The sequence below is a fragment of the Conger conger genome, chromosome 3, assembly GCF_963514075.1.
Source record: "Conger conger chromosome 3, fConCon1.1, whole genome shotgun sequence".
NCBI lineage: Eukaryota > Metazoa > Chordata > Actinopteri > Anguilliformes > Congridae > Conger > Conger conger.
In genome coordinates, this window is record NC_083762.1 from 36,283,256 (window position 1) to 36,307,321 (window position 24,066).

A 24,066-nucleotide genomic window follows, 5' to 3' on the forward strand; every position below is an offset into this window, starting at 1 on the left:
GTGACACTCACTTGTCACCGTACATACCTGCTCGTACATACCAAGTTCCAGACTCCCATTTCTGTGCTTCCATTTGCCTAATGAAATTCACAGTCAATTGCAGAATATTGCAGTCTTCCCCTGCTCAAAGTCAGTCAGTGCTCGTATTCTTATTCATACATTTTCTTTTGTATCATTTGCAAACACTGACCCACTCTGTTATCCTGCACTCCTCGCATACGACGTAACAGCACCAGTGAAACTCGCAGTTGCATCGTTCACTCCGGGTCTGCTGCAGGATGTTGTGGCCCCGGCCGCAGCAGAGGCTTTCGCAGTTGTCCATCCCGGGGCTGGTCTTATTACAAATCCGCCCCTGCGTCCCCGCTGAATCGGATCCTAGTTCCCTCTCGCAGAAGTCGGGTGACTTCTCAAAGTAGACGAGCTCGTTGAGGTTTGGCCTGCGCCGGTGTGGTATGGGGCTGTAGCTGTGGCTGTTGCTGTGACTGTGGCTGTTGCTGTGACTGTGGCTATTGCTGTGGCTGTTGGCATGACTGTTGGCATGCTCCACCTGGCCCGTGTTCCTGTTGTGAGCCTTGATGAGGGTGGCGATGTGGAAGCGCTCCTTCAGCAGGGAACCCACCGCCCGGAACTCTGGCGTCACCTGCCAGCAGGTCTTCAGCTGGCAGCTCCCAGATGCGCCATGGCATTTACACTTGCGCTTCATGTGCTCCACCACCACCTGCCCAGAGCGGAACAAGAAATATCACAGTCAACTTCCTGCTATAGGGGATATGCCTCTATCCTACACTGCGCTCACATACTACTCCTGTTCAATTGCACAGTACTGAAACACTACCTACAAAGATAACCAACCACAGTACCCCCATAATCAAATTATAGAACACTGTATTGTAAGTAATATTGACAATAACAAATGTAATTAATTTATTACAGTTTACAGTTTTTTTTTTCTGAAATGTGTGGGTGTTAAAATGTGAACCTCCTAAAATGTTTGATATTATGAAAGTGCCAGTATATTCAGTGGGCTGCAGAAATTTGGGCACCCCTGGTTTATCTGTACAATTAATCTGTACGTGATCAAAAAGCACTCTAAATGGTACAGAGTTAAACATGAGACCTTTCTGAATATTTTGATTTTTTACTGTTTATAAATGTTAAGGGCCCTGTGCAAAAGTCTGGGAACCCTTTTGGATTATTCAAAAAGATGATTACTAAGACCCAGACCCAGGTGATTGATTGATTGATTGGGCTTCAACAAGTCAGGTGAGTATAATTCCAGGGCTGAACTTTTTATTCTGAAGTAACTCCATACCTTCTAAAATATCCAACTGCAAAGGCTGTTCTGTCTCGTGTTAACAACAATTGGTTCCTCTGAACAGTTGTCCATGGATGTCAGAATGAAGATGGATCATTTCCACAAAGAAGGAGAAAGCTATAAAAAACTTGCTCAATGTTTCAAACTATCTAGAAAATGGAAGATGAATGGAACAGTTGAAGTCAAGGCAAGGTCTGGAAGACCAAGAGAAATTTCAGGTGAGAAATGCTCAGAAGAACCCACACCTCACTGCAAAAGAGCAGCAAAAAAGTAGTAGACACAGGTCTAGCTGTTCACAGAACAACAATACAACATGTACTTCAAACAACAAATACCTACATGGCAGAGTTGCCAGAAAGAAGCCTTTCCTACGACCTCAACAGAAAGTTAAGCATCTGAAATATGCAAAAGAAAACACTGAAAAGCCTGAAGCCTTTTGGAATAATGTGCTTTGGACTGACGAAACCTAAGAAGGTATGTTTGGAGAAAAAAGGGTGAAACCTTAGTAGAGAAAAACGCCATGACAACTGTTAGGCATGGAGGTGGATCCATTATGCTTTGGGGCTGTGTGGCAGCTGAGGGCACACAAAATATTGTACGAGTGGAAGGAAGAATGGATTCCACCAAATATCAAGACATTCTAGAGGCTAATGTCAGTCCAGACATTGAAGTTGACGAGAGGTATTCCAGCAAGACAATGATCCAAACATACCTCAAAATCAACCATGAAGTACCTCCAGGAAAGAGGGATGAAGGTTTTGGAATGGCCACCACAGTCCCCAGACTTGAATATAATTGAGAATCTGTGGAAAGATCTCAAACAAGCAAGGAGGCCAAAGAACATATCTGAGCTAGAGGTGACAAATTCCAAAAGCGAGAACTGAAAGACTTTTAGCTAGCTACAGGAAACGTTTGCAAGCTTGTTATAGGGTTCCCAAGCTGAAACTGTAAAAAATGTAAATAAAAAGTAATCTTGCTTTAAAGAAATTTGAATAAATGTGTCCTGTTTATCTTTGTACCATTCAGAGTTTGCGTTTGTTCATTTAGATATTAATTGTAAAAGGCTTTTTGACCAGGGGTGCCCACATTGATTGGAAGATTGGAATCAACCAAAGTCTTAAATTTTTCTAATAAAACATGTATTTCCCCCAAAAATAATGGCAGCCCTGGTTTAATACTTTGTGCAAACACCCCTGGCAAAGATGACAGCCATGAGTCTTTTCCCACAATTTGTGACAAAGGTTAGAATCAAACCCCGCTCCTCAGGGTGCAACTGCATTGAACTGCAAGCTCTAGCCGAAGTAGAAGCAGTAGAAGTCTAAAAAAATACGTCTAATAAATGCATAATAAAGTGCTCACTGAGTGTATGTAAGCCTTACTTACATCTGGCAGGTTTTAATTGGAGGGCCAAAATCCAGCACCAGGCTGAGATGAAACACTACATGCTGGAGGGCATATTCGGAGTGTAGGCACTCAAAGACATGTCATTGTTCCAAAATAGATACAGAACGAACAAATCCAAGTGTTTCCCATAAATTAACTCAACTGAGGCAGCCTATCAGTTAACTTTGTTCCCACACAGTTTCAGAATGAAGCCAACATGTTTTTTACTGTCATAATAAACACAAAAGATCACTGTGTGCTTTTCACTGTCCCTTGCTACACATGCGCATGAGATGAGAGTGGGCTTTCGACACTGAGTGCAGTCTCCTTTGAATGGTCGAGTACTGCAGTTTGCCCTGGCAAAGACGACAGCCATGAATATTTTGCTATAATTTGTGATAAGGTTAGAGAACACATTTGGAGGGATCTTTGAGCATTCCTCCATGCAGCTTTTCAGAATCAGAATATCCTTGGGATACCCCCTCTTCGGTTCAGACCACAGGTTTTTCATGCTGATTTAAGACTGGGGACTTCAATCAAATTCTCTGCCAATTCATTGTGCCATTGATCTTAAATAGTGCCCCTGGACATCTGAAAAACAGCAATAACCCACCGCCATATTTCACTCCATTTTTCCACCAAACATGTTGATGGTGGGTATGGCTAAAACATTCAATTTAGGTCTCATCTGATCTTAGCACTTCCAGTCATAATTCCTATGAATGGTAAATGGCAGGCATTTATATAGCGCCTTTATCCAAAGCGCTGTACAATTGATGCTTCTCCATTCACCCATTCATACACACACTCACGGCGATTGGCTGCCATGCAAGGCCCCGACCAGCTCGTCAGGAGCATTTAGGGGTTAGGTGTCTTGCTCAGGGACACTTCGACACCGCCCGGGCGGGGGATCGAACCGGCAACCCTCCGACTGCCAGACGACGGCTCTTACTGCCTGAGCCATGTCACCCCCGCAATGAGGTCTGGCAAATGCAAGATGCTTGGTTTTGTTTACTGTGCTCAGTAAGGTCTGTCTTTGTGACCCCAATGCACAACCGATATCTGCAATTCTTAAACTGTGACCCTTGGATTACTCCTGCCTCACCATCTTCCTTACCATCCGTGGGGTAATACGCACTTGCATCCTCTTGCTGGCAAGTTTAGCAATTTTGCAGCAAAGGCTTTATGCTTTTTTTTTTATTGCCCTTTAAGTGCTAAGTGGTATGTTTAACCATTTATGTATTTTTGTAATCCATTTTGTGATGGTCAATTAACATCTTTGTATTCTGAATTGACAGTGCTTTGGCTTTTCCCATGTTGATGATTGACAAAGGGATTTTACATGCATGTTACCTCATTTTTTTAAAACTCTACTGAAACAGGAAGTGATAAAATGACACAATATAGTTATTTTAGACATATAAACTAAACTCAAGCAAATTAGTGTATTGTCAATTTAATTTTATCTACAATAATTGTTACGGGTGCCAATAATTTTTCATAAGTAATGAGATGAGAATGAGAAAAAAACATTGAATCATGAGGGTAAATTTATTGTAATAAAAGTACATAGTTTTCCTGTTTGTTTGAACATAAAATATAGATCGTTATCCAGGTTGTTTATTATATGCAGCCACTTTTACAATTCTCCACTTTTATTAAGGGTGCCAATAATTCTGGAGCCCTGGTTGAAGTCAAGAAGCTGGAATTATATTGAGACTAGGCACAGTTTATACATTGCATTGTTGATAAAATATGCCCCTGGAGATTCATACAGTGGGATTTGAAATTCCAGTGGACTGTGGACAGGGACCACAAAAGAGGTCACACACCATCACATTAAAATGTTTGGGGCTTTTGCAAAAGTCAATGGAATCATGACCTGCAGTGCATATATTTTGGTATTTATACACTATTTCAAGACAATGATGCCAAGCTTTCCTTAAAATCAACCAAAAAACATTAACTGCCACAAGTCACGAACACTGAAATATAATCCTGAATTTTAATACACGTGTACTTTTTAGATCACCACTTTTACTCGCCAGTCGTTTAATGAAATTCTTTTGCTTTGCTTCCTCTATTTTCCGCATTAGTTTTTTCCCCTGACAAACTAAAAGTCGTAAAGTTGTGTTCTGCTTTTGGGGAAGGAAGGGTGAATCTCTTTCTACTTTCCGCTGTGTTTGATGTTTCAAATCTTTCGCTGGGTTTAAACATCTGTTTCCAAACAGCCAGCAGCCACTAATTAGAGCTTTTAACAAGACTGAGTGTCGTGAGAACCAGAGGGCGGGCATGAAACAACATGTATGCCCCGCATTCCTCCACAAAAAAGACCCTTCTGGGGCCTGGGTGGCAGCAAGGGGGTGGGTATGATGTATTATTTCAGACCTGTGAGGGTTTCTTGGGGTGGGGGCCCTCTACAGTGTTTGAAGTCGCCAAGGTGTTTCCTCCCCATGTTAAGTGGGGTTTTGCACTTCAGTTAGCTACACTACATTTCCACTGCTGAACAGACACTGTCAAATCACATCAACTAATAAAAAATGCATACATGTGTAACATTCTGTACCTGTACCATTCTCTGTCAGTTTAGGATACCCCAAACAACGACACACTCTGACTGAACAGTCTACTGGCTGAGCATCAGAGAAGCATACTTCCTGTGCAGGCAGGATTCACTGCCAGTCGGTAGGGCACCAACCTATAAATTTGGACTTGCTAGCCCAGTTCCTTCACCATTATGCTGCACTACACTCTCAGGTATGAAAAGGTACCTGTGGCAGTATCCTATTTATACATAAAATTGTACCCCTAGCCAACAATATATGATTAATTTGTACCTTTTTTCGTGGAAAACATACTCATAAGAGAACATTGCTGTATGTTCAGGGAACATTTGGGAAATGTATCTTAAAGAACAAAAATGTACATGTGTCCACTGACACTTTATTTTTGAGAATGTACCTCACATTGCCTGAGTCAAGCCAAGTTATACTGCTTTGAGCTAGTGTGTAGCCAGGTGTGCACTCCCTGCAGCCCCCACAGTGCAGGAGGGCCCCAGATACAGTAGGGGCCCTTCCCTCACCTGCCACAAAATATGTACTTTATATGCTCCCCGTTTACTGTATATGCTATCACCCAGCAGCTTTCAGTCAGCCTATGAGAATTACCAAAAATGCATGCTTAAAGCTAATAGGTTTAGCAACAGTCACATCTTCTCCTTGGTTCCGCCTACACCCTCTTGGCTGGCAGGCCGGCGAATACGAAATGAAGGAACTTTTTAGAGGCAATGTATTTTACGCAAACATACACTGCCATTTTCAAACTGAAACGCGTGTTTCCTGCTATTAAAGAAGTTGCAATGCATTTTAACTTTTTCCTTCCCTGTGAGCTTTTGCGCGCCTCAGACAAGGATCTGTTCCATTCCGTATGTGTTGCCAGTTCAGTATGAACACAACTCATCAGCCGAGCTCACAGCCCAAATAATGTCAAATTGAATGCTGCTCTATCAACTCTTACACAAACCCTTTTCATCAATCAACAGTCCATCTTGCCAAGTGTCCCTGGTGTTGCTGCAGCACTAAAATAGTTTTTAATATTGCGCAATCAAGCAATCAAGATTTAAATGATATGAAACAAGATTTTGTTTCATTGTTGCTAATTACTAATAAGTGTGTTTAGCCTATGTGGATTCCAGAATATAAGCCTGCGCATTTTAACAATACCCAATTGGCAAATGCTGGGAGACAATGTATATAGTAAGTGTGACAATACAGATTTTGGAAGGTGCTGGGATTCCCGTTATGGTAACTTCAATGACAGATGGTCGTAACTATACAACATATTGTATGCTTATCAAAACAAACTTTAAAACAAAAACTTACACACGGTACATTATTATGTTCTCCAGCGAGTGTATATCCCACCTAAAGTTACCCCTTCATTGCAGAATGTTATTATGATACAGGCAAAGTGTTTCATTGTAAGTCAATATGAGAGGGGCCTCGTGTCTATCACGTTGTGGGGAGACCCCGCAGAATTGTGCTATTCCACTGACCCTACAGCCTTTCTTATAATAAATTACAGGTGCAATCTGCCCACACAAAGCAACTTATTTTTTTACTGTCTTAAGGCTGCGCCAGAGCACTCATTTGGGATTGCACCCCTTTCGTGTGCTTCTGACTTGGCTACATTTCAGTGGTGATTCTCCCTCCTCATAGTATGTGACCTGAAATTTAGTTTGCTGCCAGTGTACACTCCAGTGGAGGCAGGATCCAAATTACCGCCATTATTTAAAATAACTAGGAAAGATGAACAGAACAGGCACGAAATAATTCACTTTTCCAGCAACAACAACAATCCTTTTCCGCAGGATTTTGTGGCAAGACATTGAGAGTCCTTGTGCGAAACTGTCAATCGGTTCCCAGTCTCCTGCAACAGCAAGGCTAGGCTGATCATCAAGACCAGTCGTTGCAAAGGTTTTTGATTTGCACAACTCTGGTTCTCATGTTGACAAATAAAGTCTCCAAAGGCAATCACATGCCTAGAACTGCCTAGATACTGATACTGACTTTCTTATACCTGCACTAAGGAAGTGATGGAGTACACCTGGCTAATTGGAAATAGCTGAGAAGCCAACTGTCCGATTACTTTTGGTCCCATAAAATGAACGGGACTATGTATAAAATGGGATGCAATTCCTACATGGATCACCCAAATTAAAGGCAGCAGTCTGCACTTTAACCTCATATTCATTATTTCATTTCAAATCTAATTTGCTGGAGTACACAGCCAAACGAACACAAATTGTACCCCTGCCCAAATACTTTGTCCTTACACTGTATATCATGAATTGATGGAATAATAGAATACACAGAAGAACCCAAAAGGTCATGAGGGCCGAGAGCATAGCCGTTAAATGATCTCAGATCAACGGATGTTCCTGGATTATCATACATGATTTCTAAGCGATTGCTACTCATTAATAGACAAAGCCTGGGTAATAGACTACTTGCACAGCATGTTTTCCTTCATGTTCTTCAGCTCATTCCTTATTTCTGCTGACAAACTCACACATAGCATAGTGATTAAGGTACATGACCAAGGACCCACAAGGTCGGTTGTTCAATCCCCGGTGTAGCCACAAGCTTTTGGGTCCTTGAGCAAGACCCTTAACTCAGAATTGCTCCAGGGGAGGATTGTCTCCTGCTTTGTCTAATCAACTGTACATTACTCTAGACAAGAGTGTCTGCCAAATGCCATTAATGTAATAATATGTGTATCGCTTATTGAAAGATGATGGCGAGATGCATGATGATGGGTCTAGTGGGTTATTTATTTGCAGGTACAAATTTGGCTTGAGTCACTTGTTTGTAAATTGTAATGATGTTCCATTTAGTATATTGTTAGCACAAGTAACCTGCTAGCACAAAACTATACATCCTCTCAGCTCCTCAGAGAACTATAGAACTAGTGCTCACGACAGTTTCTTGCAGAACAACAGAGCCTCTCAGTTCCTTAGAGAACTACAGAACCACTGCTCACTTCAATTTCTAACAGAACTAAAGAGTTCCTTCAGTTCCAAAGAGAACAAAAAAACTGCCATTAATCACATACATGGAGATTGTTCATTAATACTTTGGCATGGTACTCTTCCTGGGAGGACACTCTTCTAGAAACTCCTCAATCAAAGAGAGGTGGAATATCACAGAGAAACTATTGGAAAGTAGGTGTTTACTTCATTTTTCCGCTCTGCAATGGACCGTGTGTATAAGCAGATAAAGAGCAGAGAGAAGCAGCTCAGATCTTATAAGCACATTAAATTGAGCATGATAAAAGTGTGAGTGCCTGGCAGTTGAAGCACGCATGAGTTAAACTCCTGACTCTGGATGAGAGAACAGCATCACATGGACAACTGAGAAGAAGGTCTAAAGGAAATCCTAAAATATTTTTTTGGGTTTTTTCCATTTTCATTTTTACTGAGTACTTTTAAAATATCATTAATAATAAAGGAATGTTCTCACAATGATGATTCATAATGCTCAGGTGGATGAAAAAAGCAAAGTATAAATTTCCATTTGCAGCTGACTACTGGCTCTGAAAATACAAGCCAGGCACCTACCTGTAGATCTAGAGGTTACATGATCAATCAGCTATCAGCCACACTATGTGATTCAGTGTTCACAGAGTAAAATAGATAACTAAAAACACGGACTGGAAAATGGACTGGAACATGGACTAAAGTAAAAAAAAAAAGCTGTTCCAGTTTTTACTCAGCGCAGTTATCCAGCTAACTCAGTAATCCTGCTTCATGAAATAACCCCGTTTCTGTTCAGATATAAAGTGTGGCCATAAATATCTCCCCTCGCTTCTCACATAATTCAAGCCAGTCAAAGAGCTCCGCGAAGTCCCGTGCCAGTAGCATAAATTCAAACGTCTCACCTGCCTGCCAACTCTGTTGTTATGGAGCCTCATCCTGGAGTGAATATCCTTGTACGTCTCGCGGGAGTCAAGGAAGTCCCGTGAGAACTTCTCCCCGAAATCCACATCGGGGCTGCAGCCTCCCCACTCCCAGGAATCCTGGGGTCCGGGGGCATCCGGCGGGAAGCGGTCCATCACTCCGTGCACCATGCCTTTCCCGCGGTGGAAGGCCTCAAGCTGCAGGCGGTTGAGCTTGATCCTGAAGGCCTCCTCGTCCCCGCGCAGCTTCTCATCACAGCCGCAGGCCTTCAGCTTCCCCATGGCGCACGCGTTGGAGACGGCGTGGACCACCCCCGCTGCCGCGATTGCGTACGCGAATGCGCTCTCTCTGAAGCCTTCAACGAGAGGAAGGTTCAAAACTTGACATTTCCGCACGCAAACAGATTGGAATGTGGCACGCGTATCTAATTTCAATCTTTTGTTAATCTTTTTTTTATTGGAGGTAACGCTTTATTTTGCTATCTAAATACGCTTTAGACTATCTAAATTTGTTTCATTGTACTTACCTCTGAAATCGAAATAGTTACCTAATAAGTACCTGGTATTTACCTAGTAAATACTAGGTCATTAACAGGCTGTTTGGTAAAGAGTTACCAAATTGGACTTTCCAATAACTTTGGGCGACATTGGCTCAGGCGGTAAGAGCAGTTGTCTGGCAGTCGGTGGGTTGTGGAGGGTTGCTGGTTCGATTCCATGCCCAGACTGTGTCGAGGCAAGACATCCAACCCCCTAAATGCTCCTGACGAGCTTGGTGCCTAGCATGGCAGCCAATCGCTGTTGGTGTGTGAATGGGTGTGTGAATGGGTGAATGAATGGGTGAGTGAATGGGTGTGTGAATGGGTGAGTGAATGGGTGTGTGAATGGGTGAGTGAATGGGTGTGTGAATGGGTGAATGAATGGGTGAGTGAATGGGTGTGTGAATGGGTGAATGGGTGAATGAATAGGTGTGTGAATGGGTGAATGAATGGGTGTGTGAATGGGTGAATGAATGGGCCTGTAGCACTGTAGGGGCGGCCTGTAGCGTAGTGGTTAAGGTAAATGGTTGGGGGTTCAAATCCCAGTGTAGCCCCAATAAAAATCCGCACAGCCGTTGGGCCCTTGAGCAAGGCCCTTAACCCTGCATTGCACCAGGGGAGGATTGTCTCCTGCTTAGTCTAATCAACTGTACGTTGCTCTGGATAAGAGCGTCTGCCAAATGCCAATAATGTAATGTAATGTAATGTACAGCGCTTTGCATAAATCCCAGCCATTTACCATAGCCACGCAGATATGGAGGGATTCACTTTCATGGGCAGCTTGAGTGAGCAGCCAGAGTCAACAGTGACTACGAAGGCCGACCAACTATATTCTTCCCTGGGCAATGCTATGGTATGGCAATTTATTACATGCCGGCCACAGTTAGTCAGGTCAGGAATCAATGCTAGACTCACTGCAGCAGTGATGCATCTTTAACAGGATAATCCAGCAATCCTCCATGCATCTTTTCTCAAATTATTTTGCTACACACACAACAGTGCAACCTTTTCTTCAAAACATGACCAACTGTCTTTTGTCGTCTTTTTCCCTCTTCTTCAAGGCAAGGGTTCTCATATTATGGTGCATTGTGTTTTCAAAGCTGATAAGTATCTTTCAGATAAAGATAAACCAACTATGAACTGGTGGTTCCACAAAACAAAGTACCACTATAAGGCTTTTTGGTGCATCTGGGACAATAGAAATGAATGAGTGTACTGTGTATATGCAACTGAACAGGCAACTTCACACACACCTCTAGCACACTCCTAAACCCAATGATCTATCAGTGAACATGTGATTGGCTGTAACTCTTAAAAAAAGGAATCATGTTCCCCTATTCTGCACCCAAGGGGAGCATTGTTCACACCCTATGTGTTTACATTGACTCTGACTACTGAAGCCTTGTAGCTACAGTACGCATACTGGTACAAATGAAGATTGCAATCATGCTCTATGACTTCACTGTAGTAAACAAATTACAATGGGGAGCTGGTCTCCCATACTTTAGTTTTTCTCACAGAGACCATCCTAGGATTTGCCACTTGTCGCTTCAAAATTGCTGCTTCACTAACTTCCTGGGTAAAAAAAACAGTGAGTGACAATAAGATACTACTAAACTAAGGTGTCGTAAAAATACCACTTTCAAGGCCATGCAGAACAGTCAACAGGGTCATGCCCTTAAAACACAACAAATCAGGCTCAGAGGTGATAATTTAATGCAACATTTTGAGATTCTCAAGACAGCAGAATACTATTGCAATAGTAAAGGCCTGTCTTATGCCTCACTGCAGCCCAGGTATGGAGGCTTGTCGATGTGATTGTCCTTTGTGGACTGTCTCATTGTGGCCCTGCTTTGGCCAACTGGGTACCTGCAGGCTTGTTCAAAGCCGAGACTGTTCTTGACCATTGGTGGGCTTATATTGTAAATACTGTACAACTGAAAGTGGGAGAAAAAATGAAATCAGGAATAATATGATGATCGTAGAGACCTGGGGCCTCATTTATAAAACTGTGCGTAGGATTCACGTCAAAAGGTTGCGTAAGCATGAAACCCAGGACGTGCGTACGCAAAAAAATATTCTGATTTATAAAACAGTGCATACGCACGTCCCACGCCAGTTTTCCTTTATGAATCACAATCAACTCTAAATGTGGCGCAACTTTGCCAGCTTCATGTCCCGCCCACAGTTGCCTATAAATAGGCAGTGAAACACCCCTAATGAATATGCATTTCAGGAAGACGACAATGGCAAACGCTGAAAACAAGGCCAAGAAAAGGGATTTCAGCCATTTGATTGCCTCTGAAAAGCTACAGGTGTGGGACTTATCCTGATTGATTGTAAATGACGAACAGTTCTGCACAACGAATGTGATGACGACGATGTTAATAATAATGATAATAATACACGTTATTTGTCTAGCACCATTGAAAACACAGTTACAAAATTAAGAGATAAAACAAACAAAAATCCATAACAATAAACACATTATAAAACATAATATATGAATATGATAACAATATATGAAACTATGCACTCGTATCTGCCCAACTGACGCATTGTAAATGGCATCAGTGCAGTGCAATTTGTCCGACTGTTCACCATATTATTTATGAGAATACATTTAATAACATGAAGTATTTTTTAACAATTTGTCTACATATTTGAGGGATTATTTTACAACAACATCTCCGTTTATATTTATCATCCTAAATCATATTTTTTGGGCACTCCAGGGAGCATCAATCAAACAGCTGTTTGTTTATTCGTTGTAAGAGAGGCTTTTATCCATTTTTGCAAATTAACTCTTCATATATGATACGTGAGAGGTAATATTTCATTACATTACATTACATTACATGGCATTTAGCAGACGCTCTTATCCAGAGCGACGTACAACAAAGTGCAAATTAAACACAAGAACAAGTGCAAAGAGGACCTGAGAGGACAGTATAGTTCCGAGTCCTAGTGTAAACATGCAGAAAATCAGAACCCTTTAAGAGTACAATCAACAACAATCAATTTCGATTTATTTTACACAGTGGTATCTGTTGTGTATCATTTTCGACTTCTCTTGTCGCCAAATGTTGTGTTGCACTTAGGAAGGGAGAGAACCCGTATAGCGAGATTCAACAATACAACACTTTAATAAGTATAACAGGGACGAAGCACGTCCTTACAGCAGCCATACCCAGCCACAACTCCCGGCAAATCTTTATACCTTTTTACAACCTGTTTCACTTCCCGTTTTCCTGGTCTTACGTCACGAGCATTAAAGGCACAGGACACAACAATCAATTTCACACAAGTTAATGTCGCAGTTTCTCATTTCTCCAGTTAATGTGCGTACGCATGGGTCAGAGTTTCCGTGGAGGACCGCACATTTTCCCGTCAAGTTTGTTTTTATAAATGCCAAAGTTTGCTTAGAAAGTGGCGTACGCATTCTTTTGTGCCTACGCAACGTTTATAAATGAGGCCCCTGGTCTTGACAGCCTTACCTAACCCCACCATCCTATTTCGTCCACCTCAGAGAAAACTGAATTATGATCTTTGAACAGTTAAATCATGTATGAAATAACTTATGTCTGGAATGTGCATTATATAAAAACATAGTCCTCATAATGCCTTCAGGTCAAAAAGACTATAGGATTAGGAAATTGGTTCAGAAATAGATGAAGACTTCAAACTAACTCCTATCTGTACTTTCATATGTGCACACATGCATGTAAGTACACACAAATCCATTATCATATAAATACACATACGAACATGCACTCACATACCTGTATATGTATCTATACATTTATTCATGTCTGCAGTAAGCCAGTTTGTTTGTCGATATCAGAAACATAGTAGAGACAAGTTTCCACGACATTATGTACATCTACATTAACACTGGTACTACATTGCTACTACATTAATGCAGGTGCGCATGGATCTAATAAAAAAGGCGATAGAAGTTACAACATGTGCAGGTGTTTCTGCTGCCAGCCCCATACACACATAGACACACACACACACACACAAACACAAACGGAAACACACACATCTGGAGACTCCTCCTTGTTTTCTCCATACTTCTGTGATTCCATGGGGGATGGATGGCACTTAAAAGCAGCCCAGACACACTGACATGGAAATGCTGTTTTAGATTATTCCCCAACAGGCCAGAGACTAGCTAACAAATAATTCAAAGTGAGGGGCACGGCCGACTGAGCTGATGGCTGAGGAAGTGGGAAAATGAATTAAAGATTGAAGAAAACTGTCACTTTGAGTTACAGAAACCAACTAAACAGGTTTATGCATTTTGCCACTGAGAGTGGGGAAAGTGCTGAGAGCAAATTCACAGCCCTCACACTGGAAAAAGCACAAGCATCAGCCAGCTTAGAGAAGGTCTGCTCCATAGGGCTGATGCTTCAGAGCCTACCTGGGAAACACAATGCCAGAAATGGTTTTGTCTTTAAGAACAAAGCAGGAGTATATCTAATTTGCACAGCGAGAATAATGCTACTGCTGATAGTTTGGTGCAAGCAGACAGACATGTCATATGTCAAATAATGGGGTCTTTGTTTTACTTTTGTTGCGATGTATGCAAAACATTAATATAGATGGAACTGCAAAGGTATATAATTTCAAACTTTTTTATACAATCTAAATTGCATGTTTCATATTTATATGTGGGCCTGATGCTGTCTTATCAGTTTTTACTTTCTATAGCGTTATCTCTCTCTTCCATCTGAAACTATTATTTCAAACCCAGTGGACTAATAGACCAGGTCTTGCATGTCATAAGTTCCCATTCAAATTCAGTCCTTTCTGTTTTACACTTTTCATATTTTATTTATTTTACCAGGCATGTCAACTGAGAACAACTGAGAAGTTTGCAGCATCAACTAGCACCAGCATTGGAAGTGACAGTTAGTTACCTAGCTATGTTATAGCAGAAAAGCTTATTTGTTATGTGAATTTCTGGCAAACATAGGGAAAAATGCTTTGCAGTATGTATATTAAAGTTAATATGTGCTCCCAATTGGCTGAGCAAGACCTATCAGTAGGACCAGGGATGGATATTCCCCCTAGAAGCTTGCAAACCCCAGTGGCTAACAGGGATATTGCAGTTTATGATGACAAAAAGCAAATTTCCCCATTGAGTCAGAATTTTTTAATTCCTACTCATCCCTTCAAGTTAAGGAATCCATAGAACCAGTAAGTGGAGGCTGTCTCCAGTTCATACTATATATAGAATCTTGATGGCAGAAAAATTGTTTTATCAGGCGGTCTCCCATTCACGTACCAATGAAACCCACACCTATTTACTGTACCTTCTGCAGTTTGGCACAAGTAGGGTGCAGGGTGATATGTTTTTATTATTATTATTATTATTTTGCATTAATGAAAAATCCAATTTTGTTTACTTTCGATAAGGTTAAATGGTGAGCAATGACCAGAATCAGTAAGATTCAGACAAAGGAACAAAGATTGCTGTCTACAAAGCATCAATCGATACTCCTTAAGTAAGTATACATTGCCGCCATCCATATGTAAGGAGTATACAGACTGTAAGGAGTAACAGATAATGTTTAAGCTACTTTGATATTGCTATGTGCATTCTGAAAGCTAACCTGCTTACTCTCTAAAAATAAAGTGGTTCTAGTAGTGAACAAAACCATTGCATGCATGCTATCTTCAAAACCGCCTATGAAGGGTGTATCAATGAGAAGACCCATAGTATTTTCACACATATCAAACATTTTTATGCATTAACTATACTGTAAGTCACATACTAACTTAGCACCAAAATCCCATCTTTGGCCATCAATGAGAATCAGATTGCTGTGCAAGAAAGCAGTTAGCAATCAACCCTCTATATACATAATTCCATATCCATCCATGTCTTTCTTACACTGAAGTTGTTTGAGAGCTAATCAAAAACTACTAATGAGACTAATAAAGAATGTCCACCCGATTAGCTCCAGTGCGGCACGAGGACTGTTTGAGAGACTGACCTCGGCTGAAGACCGCACTATCATATGGGATCTTGTTCCTGGTCTCCAGGCTGGAACAGTTCCATCTGTGTCCTCGAAACTGGTGCTGACATTCGTGAATGGCGATCTGGATGCCTTGGATGGCGGATGCGGTGACATCTGGGTTCCGCATGCACACCTCCAGTTGTCGGCGGGTCAGGCCAGGGAGGGTCAAACACACGGTGTTGGCATTGAGAATGGGATCAAAGGGATCAAAGGGGATCTTCAGTCCTAAGATCTCATTGGAGTCTACCCTGAAACACATAAGGGCTGATTTTCAGTTGCATTGGCTCTGCTCATTCTAAACCCACCTGTATGGAACAAAAAAGAAACATAAACCTCAGACATCGAGGAAACTGGATTACATGGGATGTAAATATTTGACAATATTGGCTGTTATATATTAATTCTGATACATTGTCCATTAGTTTCCAGGTTTCAACCATGCAGTGTTACAAGTCAAATGAATAAGGTTTTCTCTGAATAAAATACACTGTATGAATAAATAAATAAATAGTCATACAAACCCCACACAAACTGGTGGTTCTGTATTAAACTACATGTATTAATACAGCGGGATACTAGCCAAATAAAATCACCCATTTCAGCAAACCCATACACCAAGACTGGAAAAATACGTGAACATAAGCCTTATTATTAGAATAAGGAAAACGCTAATACCAAGGAACACGCTCACAAACTACTCAATATGAATGGAATGCATGTCAACTTCCAAGTGAGATTGTATGAATCATAACAATTAAACAAAGTGAAGTTTAAAGTAAATAAGTATCTGTGTGCAACATTTCTGTTTGATAAAAACAGAGGTGCAATGAATACACTTTAAACTACTCATAAGTTTCCAACTTGTTAGCCACAAGTTTTATGACGATGCCTTGGAAAACACAAAGTATATAATTAGCACGTTAAACAATTTTCACCAATATTACGTTTAATTCCAAGTAAGCCAGAATTCAGGCAGAATTCGTGTAAATATGCCAATAGAAATATCTGAAACTACTGTCGGAAGTACAGTTATACTGGGAGCACACATTAATGATAATCAATAGGAAAAATACACACTTTCTAAGCACAGATCAAATGAATGAAATATAAATATCGTTAAGCTCTTGAATGAAGGAATACCCTACTCAGATATCATCCGGACACTTATAATATTTTTTTATGTAGGCCTGTGCTATTTGCAGGAATACCAATAATCTTACACTTACCGTTGTACGAGCAGGGCCACAACCATCAAGGATCGGAAAAACATTTGTAACAAGAATCCCATCGTTATTTACTCGTTTCGTCTTGTTCTGTTTTCACCGCACCTTCGATGCCTTTGAAGAACTGAAGAAATGGAATCTCTCCGCCCTTTAACAATGACAGCTTTATCGAGGAAAAGTTTTTCCATGTAATAATAAATTCCGGGCAACAAACTTGAAGAGGACATGTGTTATTCAATTAACTTGATTCTACATTTATACCTGGAATAACATAAATCGAACGTAATATCTAACATTGGTGGTGGAAAAAGTTCTGATCTGATGTCAGCAACTTTCTCTTAAAGTATGACTACTTTGAAGGCGTAATGAATGAAAACTCACTTGCACTTCTTTACTGTACGGTTCCAAAGTGATATTTGGTTTGGAGATGATCCGTAAGCAGCAGACCATATACAGTACAAGCCTATTGGAGAGTCCTACAGTATCTCCACGCTCACTGGCTTGTAGCATTCTAAAGTACACCGCTTTGCTGTGCCAGCCCACTTTTTACGTCACACAATAGTAAAATCATTTCAGCCCAAAAAAATAAAATAAATACGCGTGGTAATTCTTAGCTCACAGGAACGCGGTGCGTTTGCTTATGACTTCTGATATCTGATATTTTAATTTCTTCCACTTCTTATGCATCCACTTACACAAAAAACAATGTGTCACTGATACCTTGCTTTTTGGGAATGAACTTAATGTAATAATGTAAACTCTGTCAGCAATTTATTGGGTAGATCTCTACACGAGCAATTTGTGCAAATATATACTCACTGAGCACTTTATTAGATATTTATTGGACTTCACCTGCTGTTGCCAATTCAATTAGAGTTATGATGTGTTGTGTGTTCAGAGATGCTCTTCTGCATACCACTGTGTGTTTATTTGCATTACGGTCACCTTTCTGTCAACTTTGACCAGTCTGGCCATTCTCCTCTGACATCTGTTATTAACAAGGCATTTCTGTCTGCAGAACTGTTGCTCACTTCTTCTTTTTTTTGCTCAATTCTTAACCGACCAAACTCTAGACACAGGTATGCGTGAAAATCCCAGGAGATCAGCAGTTTCTGAGATACTCTAACCACCCTGTGCTAACCACCCTGTCTGCCAGCAACAATCATTCCATGGTCAAAGTCACAATTTTTCCCCATTCATGGTTGATGTGAACATTAACTGAAGCTCCTGACCCGTATGATTGTATGCATTGCACTGCAGTCAAAATATCCAGTGAGCAGCAGTTCTGTGGGCAAAAAACGCCTTGTTAATGAGAGAAGTCAGAGGAAAAGGGCCAGAGAGGCCGAAGCTTACAGGTCGGTGACAGTAACACAAATAACCACAACAGTGGTATGCAGAAGAGCATCTCTCAACACACAATGCGTAAAACCTCTAAGTGGATAGGCTACAGCAGCAGAAGACAAATAAGTCTAAAAAATAACCATACTAAATACCTTAAAAAGTGCTCACTGAGTGAGCCACCCCCACCCCCATCCTGATTCAACAAAATGAATTTGATAAATCATTGTTCGTTTTTTTGCATCATATGTTGTAAAAATAAATGTTTTATCTTACCATGATAATGTTTTAAGAATTTGTGTGATATTGAAGTCTTGTCATAAGCGTTCCAAGTATATACTCTGTAATTTGTTAGTTTGTCATAAGGAAAACAAGTATTTACCAATAAACAAGATTTACACTATATTGGAAAAAGCCAATAATTAAACACCAGTTATTTTGCATCATCTGTTAAAAAACAAAAATGCAAGTGTAAAATGGAAATTATAGAGTTTCTGTAGTTTTGATTAAATAGAATCCCAGGTCACAACATTGCAAATTGCAACTGTCAGTGCACTATAATAAGAATGGTCATTATTACTAATAGGCAATGAGTGAATACACCTGCCGTAGATTTATCGTAGGTTTGCTTTTGGCTATGTGCCAATGTGATTTGTTGAAAACAAAAAGTTGAAACCTCTGAAATGTGCATCACCCCATGACTTTGCCTCATCATGTCTGAGTTGTGGAGGAGCGCACACCTTGAGACCATTTAGGTCTTGTTTAAACGCCCAAACACTCGTAATGCATAGATTATGTGGTCAACAATGAATGGCTTGTTCTGTTCCTCCTACACGTCTGGAACATTAAATACACAAATGCGTAATTACCAACCATCTGAAAAGAACTGAGATACGCTCAGGCTAATTTCATCACTCAAACAAATGAATAGCTTAGTAGGATGGATCACAGACAACAAAGTCTTGCAGCACAGTTCTGTGGCCGGACCACAAATACAGCTACCCCACTCTGTACACTTCAGAAAACAATGAAGCTGAATCAAATTAGTCAATTCCTAAATAATGTTTTAGATGTCTGGGTTGGCCATATACAGGCTATTATGGCAAGCTCACAAAGATCTAGCTTGCATAGTAAGGTACAGTAGTACTACGTGTGTTCTTACATTCATGCTTGACAAGCTAAACACACATCCTAAATATCACTAACTGCAGAATGTACTGTACAATGGATACATAATAAGTGCAGAACAAGAAAGATATTAATCTGTAGAACTATTTAATTAATGAGTATGGCTGTACAGAGATTGTATGACAGCAAGGAATATTATATTGATTAATATGAGTCTCATAATTAGAATATGTTTGCCTTCATTGTAAAGAGTTGTTCATGCTGGCAAACATATTCTAAAGTTCACTAAAGTTCTTATGAATAGGTCTAACTAACTTTCTCCTTAGAACAAACTTCATCCATATAATTTGGGTGGACATCATATTTAGTGGCCCACTTGAAAGAGAAAGATAGAGAGAAAGCTTGAAAGATTTTTTTGAATGACTAATCATGTTGCCCATCGTGACCGACTGAAACCCTCACAGCAGTATGATCTAAAAATCTATAAACACACACACACACACACACACACACACACACACACACACACACACACTATTCAGAAACGGGAAAAAACTGTTACTTGTTAAAATAAATTGCAAAATTTACATCTTAATGAGACATTCCAGTGCTGAGTAAATCATCTCAAAACAAGCACATACCTCCTGTATGATCTACCTATTGTGACTCAAGTCCATGTTGGAAACCAAGTTACATGTTGCAGTCACCTGACAGCCTGCTATCTTCAAGATCATTTCTACAGCTTTCAAAATTAATTCACAACTTCCTTCTAGATTAAAGAATGGCTGCGCAACTTGGACCAGTACAGAATGTGCAGAATGTACCAGATACAGCTTTGCATACACACAATCCAATTCTTTATACATACATACAGTACTCACTAGGAACAGATGTAGACTGATTATTACTAACAATATATGCAGGTGAAAAATATAACCATACATAAAGCCTTGCTAGAAATGATAGTGATTTGGTTTACAGAACCAAAATACTCCAGCACCCATTTCTTAATCTTCTAAATATTACATTTTAAAATGTTTATTATCTAAGTAAAAGTTTATATAATGCACCCAGCACCCCTCCATTAGTATGGTTATCGGTGGTACAGTATTATACAGGATTTTGGGACACTATTTTGTTTGTAATAACCAGTCAATTTCCTACACGTGTAACGTCAGTATATATGAGCGTATAACGTTAAATGTTTCATGTGTTTCATGTGAGGATGTTAATTCACCTCCTGCTTGAGTTTTGCATCCTAATGCACCCCAGCTGAAATAAACATGCATGAAAACAACAGCAGTAATGCAATCAGAGACAATCCCACAGCACTAAACATATACTATATGGTGGAACATATTCCATCAAAGTGTCTGCACCTCCACTGCTGCAGCAGATGGGTTGATGAAAATGCTATGCCTGACTCTGCTCAAGAAGATACTGACCTCAGCCCTTTCAATTTTATGACTTTATACCGTCTTTAAACTGTATTTAAACCAAATAAAAATCATCACAATGACGTGTTTTCCCCTGGACAATTGCAAGATGTCACAATCTCCCAGAAAACAAAAATAAATTTTGCATCTGGAGCGCAGGCTGTTGCCAAGATATGTGGTCAAGTATCTTATACACGCTATTTTAATTGTTCCTCATTGTTCTCAGGGGAATGCTGTCCTATTAGATTTATTGCACTATTATGAGAAATGAAAACAGTTTTTTTAGGGCCAGTTCATTTTAGGCCATTAATAGCATCCAGTCCAACAGGAACACACACCTTTGTTTACCTGAACAGAAATAACGGACGATGAACTTGATGTTCTACTCTGTATAAATAAAACTGATCTCAAGTGCTATTTATTTCTTTAAACTTTCCAGCCCAACTTTCAGCACAGAAAGAATACTGTATGCAGATTTTACAAGCTGGATATTTCATTAGAACAACGATATTTTATTCAAGGCCCACCAAGAGTTCATGACAGGGTTTATGGTGCTCACACACGACGTACAACCACTTTGTTGTACGTCGCTCTGGATAAGAGCATCTGCCAAATGCCAATAATGTAAATCCGGCGACCACAAATGGTGATGCATTGTTCCCTCAATTGTCCATTTAATGGGCGGTACTGTAGGTGGGTTTTGTCTGACAGATGGTTCAATGAGATCAATATGAAGAGGGGCGTAATCTGCCGCAGAACACTGTCGGCACCTGATTGGATACGATTTTGTTTGTTTGTTTTGGCAAAATAGAACAATATGGCAGACCGTAGCAAAACTGACATCACCGTATTTCTTATAGTATATGGATTTCCAAAATGCAAGGTGCCCCCACACTTGTTTTGCCACCGACATGTTACAAAATAAAGTACTGTTGTTGTTAAAGCAATGGCATCTTAAAATTGGTTACATCAATGAAACCATGAGTTTTAACACTTTGAAACAGTATATCCTGTTTCCATCGTGACTGAAAATTGCATGTGTTTTCACACACTTAGGAGAGACTTAAGGGGTTACAAAGTCATAACAAGAATAATTTTCAAGAAAATTGTTCCCAATAGCGTCATGTGGTTGCTGTGCAGTGTTAGTAAACTCTCAGAGACGTTACACTGCAAAACTCGCTATCTGAGACGGGTGCGTGGGGGTTGGACCCAAAATGCACGACTCAGAAACAATGGTTAGATGAAGTCCCGTCAGGGCTTTATTCGGGACGAATCCCAGGAGCGTAGTCAAAACAAGCAAAGTCCATACAAGTAGATCCAGCCAAACAAACAATAAACAAACAAAAAGCACGGTGCCGAGGGAAGAGGCAAACTCGTAGTCGGTAGACGTGCAGGAAGGTCCGGTAGCAGGAGAGCCGTCAGCGGGGCAGAGGTACAGGCGGACGGCAGGCAGAGTGGTAGTCGAGGGCGATGCGGAAGTCGAAACCATGAAACAATCAGCGAGGCAAAGGTACAAAAACGGTAGGCCAAGACGTGGTCAAAAAACAAACGATGGTCAGCGAAACAGAAATCAATCAACAATGGTCGGTAAAACAGGTTTGGAGCTTAACGTGAATCAATCAGTAATAATGCTCAAGAGTTGCGTTGAAAACAAGAGGCAGACAATTTCGCAACAAACAGTAGCGTGACTGGGATATAAATGCAGGTGTAGGCAGGTGTAGACAATTAGTTTAGAGAGCAGCAAGGAAATGAAAAACAGGTGCAATAGATGACAAGTTTAACAAGGTAATTAGTAATCGTTAGTAATAAACCTATCCTGCCCTAGCATTAGTAAATTAGTAAATGACATGCACGAGAAACGTAAGAACACATAATTAGTTTGTTAGTTCTACCCAATCCTGATCTAGCGTTAGTAGTTTTAGTAAATAGACAAATGGAAACAATTAGGGTGTGAATGACAGAAAGAGAGAGAGAGAAAAGGCGGAACGCAGGGTTTGCGGAAAGACATGTAAAAGTGTATGTTTAAACAGTAACCAGTCCGCGTAACAATAAACATAAATCAAAACAAAACACTTAAACAAACTAAGCCGCTAACCACTGAACATAACAAGGTCAAATAATCGTAAATAAACATAACTAGACATGACAAGAAAATAAATCGTAACAAGAAATAAACTAAACAACATGACGAACCTAGACTAACATAATACATGATAAGACACTACGAGACTAAGACAAAATGAATAAACATAAAACATGGCAAAACAGACCTGAAACGTGACACTAGCTAGCTAGTTAGCTAACTTGCAAGCTACCATGAGTGCGCAAACAACAGTTTACACATTTTTTACACAAGTTTATTTGTGCGCACCCATTGTGCAAACACTGAAACACTGTCCAACATCAGTGGGATCACATTGCGTAGTTCTACTCATCTTATTATTTGGAGAAGTCATAAGAAATCATTTCTGCTTTCTCTGGCCAAGTTTCGGTCACCCGAGAGAACTCTCGCACTTCTACCTGGAAAAGAGAGGGAGAGAGTTTGAAAGCTTGAATGACTTTTTAAAAATGGATTTCCTCCCAATTTTGAATGCCCAATCATATATTTCACCAGTGCCACAAGTCCACAAGTTGGCCTGGCAGTGGTATGATCTGAAAAGCTATAAACACTGCTGTTTCCATTGTGATTGAAAATTTCACCGTGAAAAAGGAATGCATGCAAAAGGAAACAGTCTTAAGTGAGACTTAAGGGGTTTACAAGAAAATATTCCCCAATAGTGCCACGCGGTTGTTGTGCAACATTAGTATACTCTAACTTATGTTATTCTGCCAAACTCACTAGCTAATTAGCTAGTTTGTAGCCTACCAAGAGTGAGCAAACAACAGTAAAGTGCATTTATTTGTATGCTCCCATTGTGCAAACACTGAAAAACTCCAACATCAGTGGGATCTACTCGTAGGTCTACTCGTTTTATTATTTAGAGGAAGCAAATTGCTCAGCATGGTCCACAAGTTTCGGTCACCTGCTTACAGACATAAAGGCATGTTTCTGAGTCATGTGGAAGCAGAGGCAATGAGTTGCTCTGTGTACCTGCTCACTTGCAAATGTCAGGAGATGAGCCTGACAAGCCACCGGCTTGGTGAGGGCACATTCCTTGATTGGTAATTATGAGCATGTGTGTGCATGTGGTCTCTTCAGCTATGCCATTTAATTAAATCGCA

General features: G+C 40.4%; 1 protein-coding gene across 1 annotated transcript; it reads right to left on the bottom strand.

The window, feature by feature from the left end:
* Nucleotides 1–172: 172 nt before the first annotated feature.
* Nucleotides 173–17,007, bottom strand: LOC133123467 (protein Wnt-10a-like). Its single transcript, XM_061233933.1, has 4 exons — nt 16,946–17,007; nt 15,696–15,967; nt 9,137–9,510; nt 173–718 (listed from the first exon to the last, which is right to left on the bottom strand). Exons 1-4 carry the CDS (start codon nt 17,005–17,007, stop codon nt 173–175), a joined length of 1,254 nt encoding a protein of 417 aa, XP_061089917.1.
* Nucleotides 17,008–24,066: the final 7,059 nt, after the last annotated feature.

Excerpts from the sequence above, each read along its gene's own strand:
- LOC133123467 (XM_061233933.1), bottom strand. The coding sequence starts at position 17,007 with ATGGGATTCTTGTTACAAATGTTTTTCCGATCCTTGATGGTTGTGGCC. Across the intron at positions 15,968-16,945 it reads GTGGCCCTGCTCGTACAACG|GGTAGACTCCAATGAGATCT; the intron begins GTAAGTGTAAGA and ends TATGTGTTTCAG. Across the intron at positions 719-9,136 it reads ACAACAGAGTTGGCAGGCAG|GTGGTGGTGGAGCACATGAA; the intron begins GTGAGACGTTTG and ends CGCTCTGGGCAG.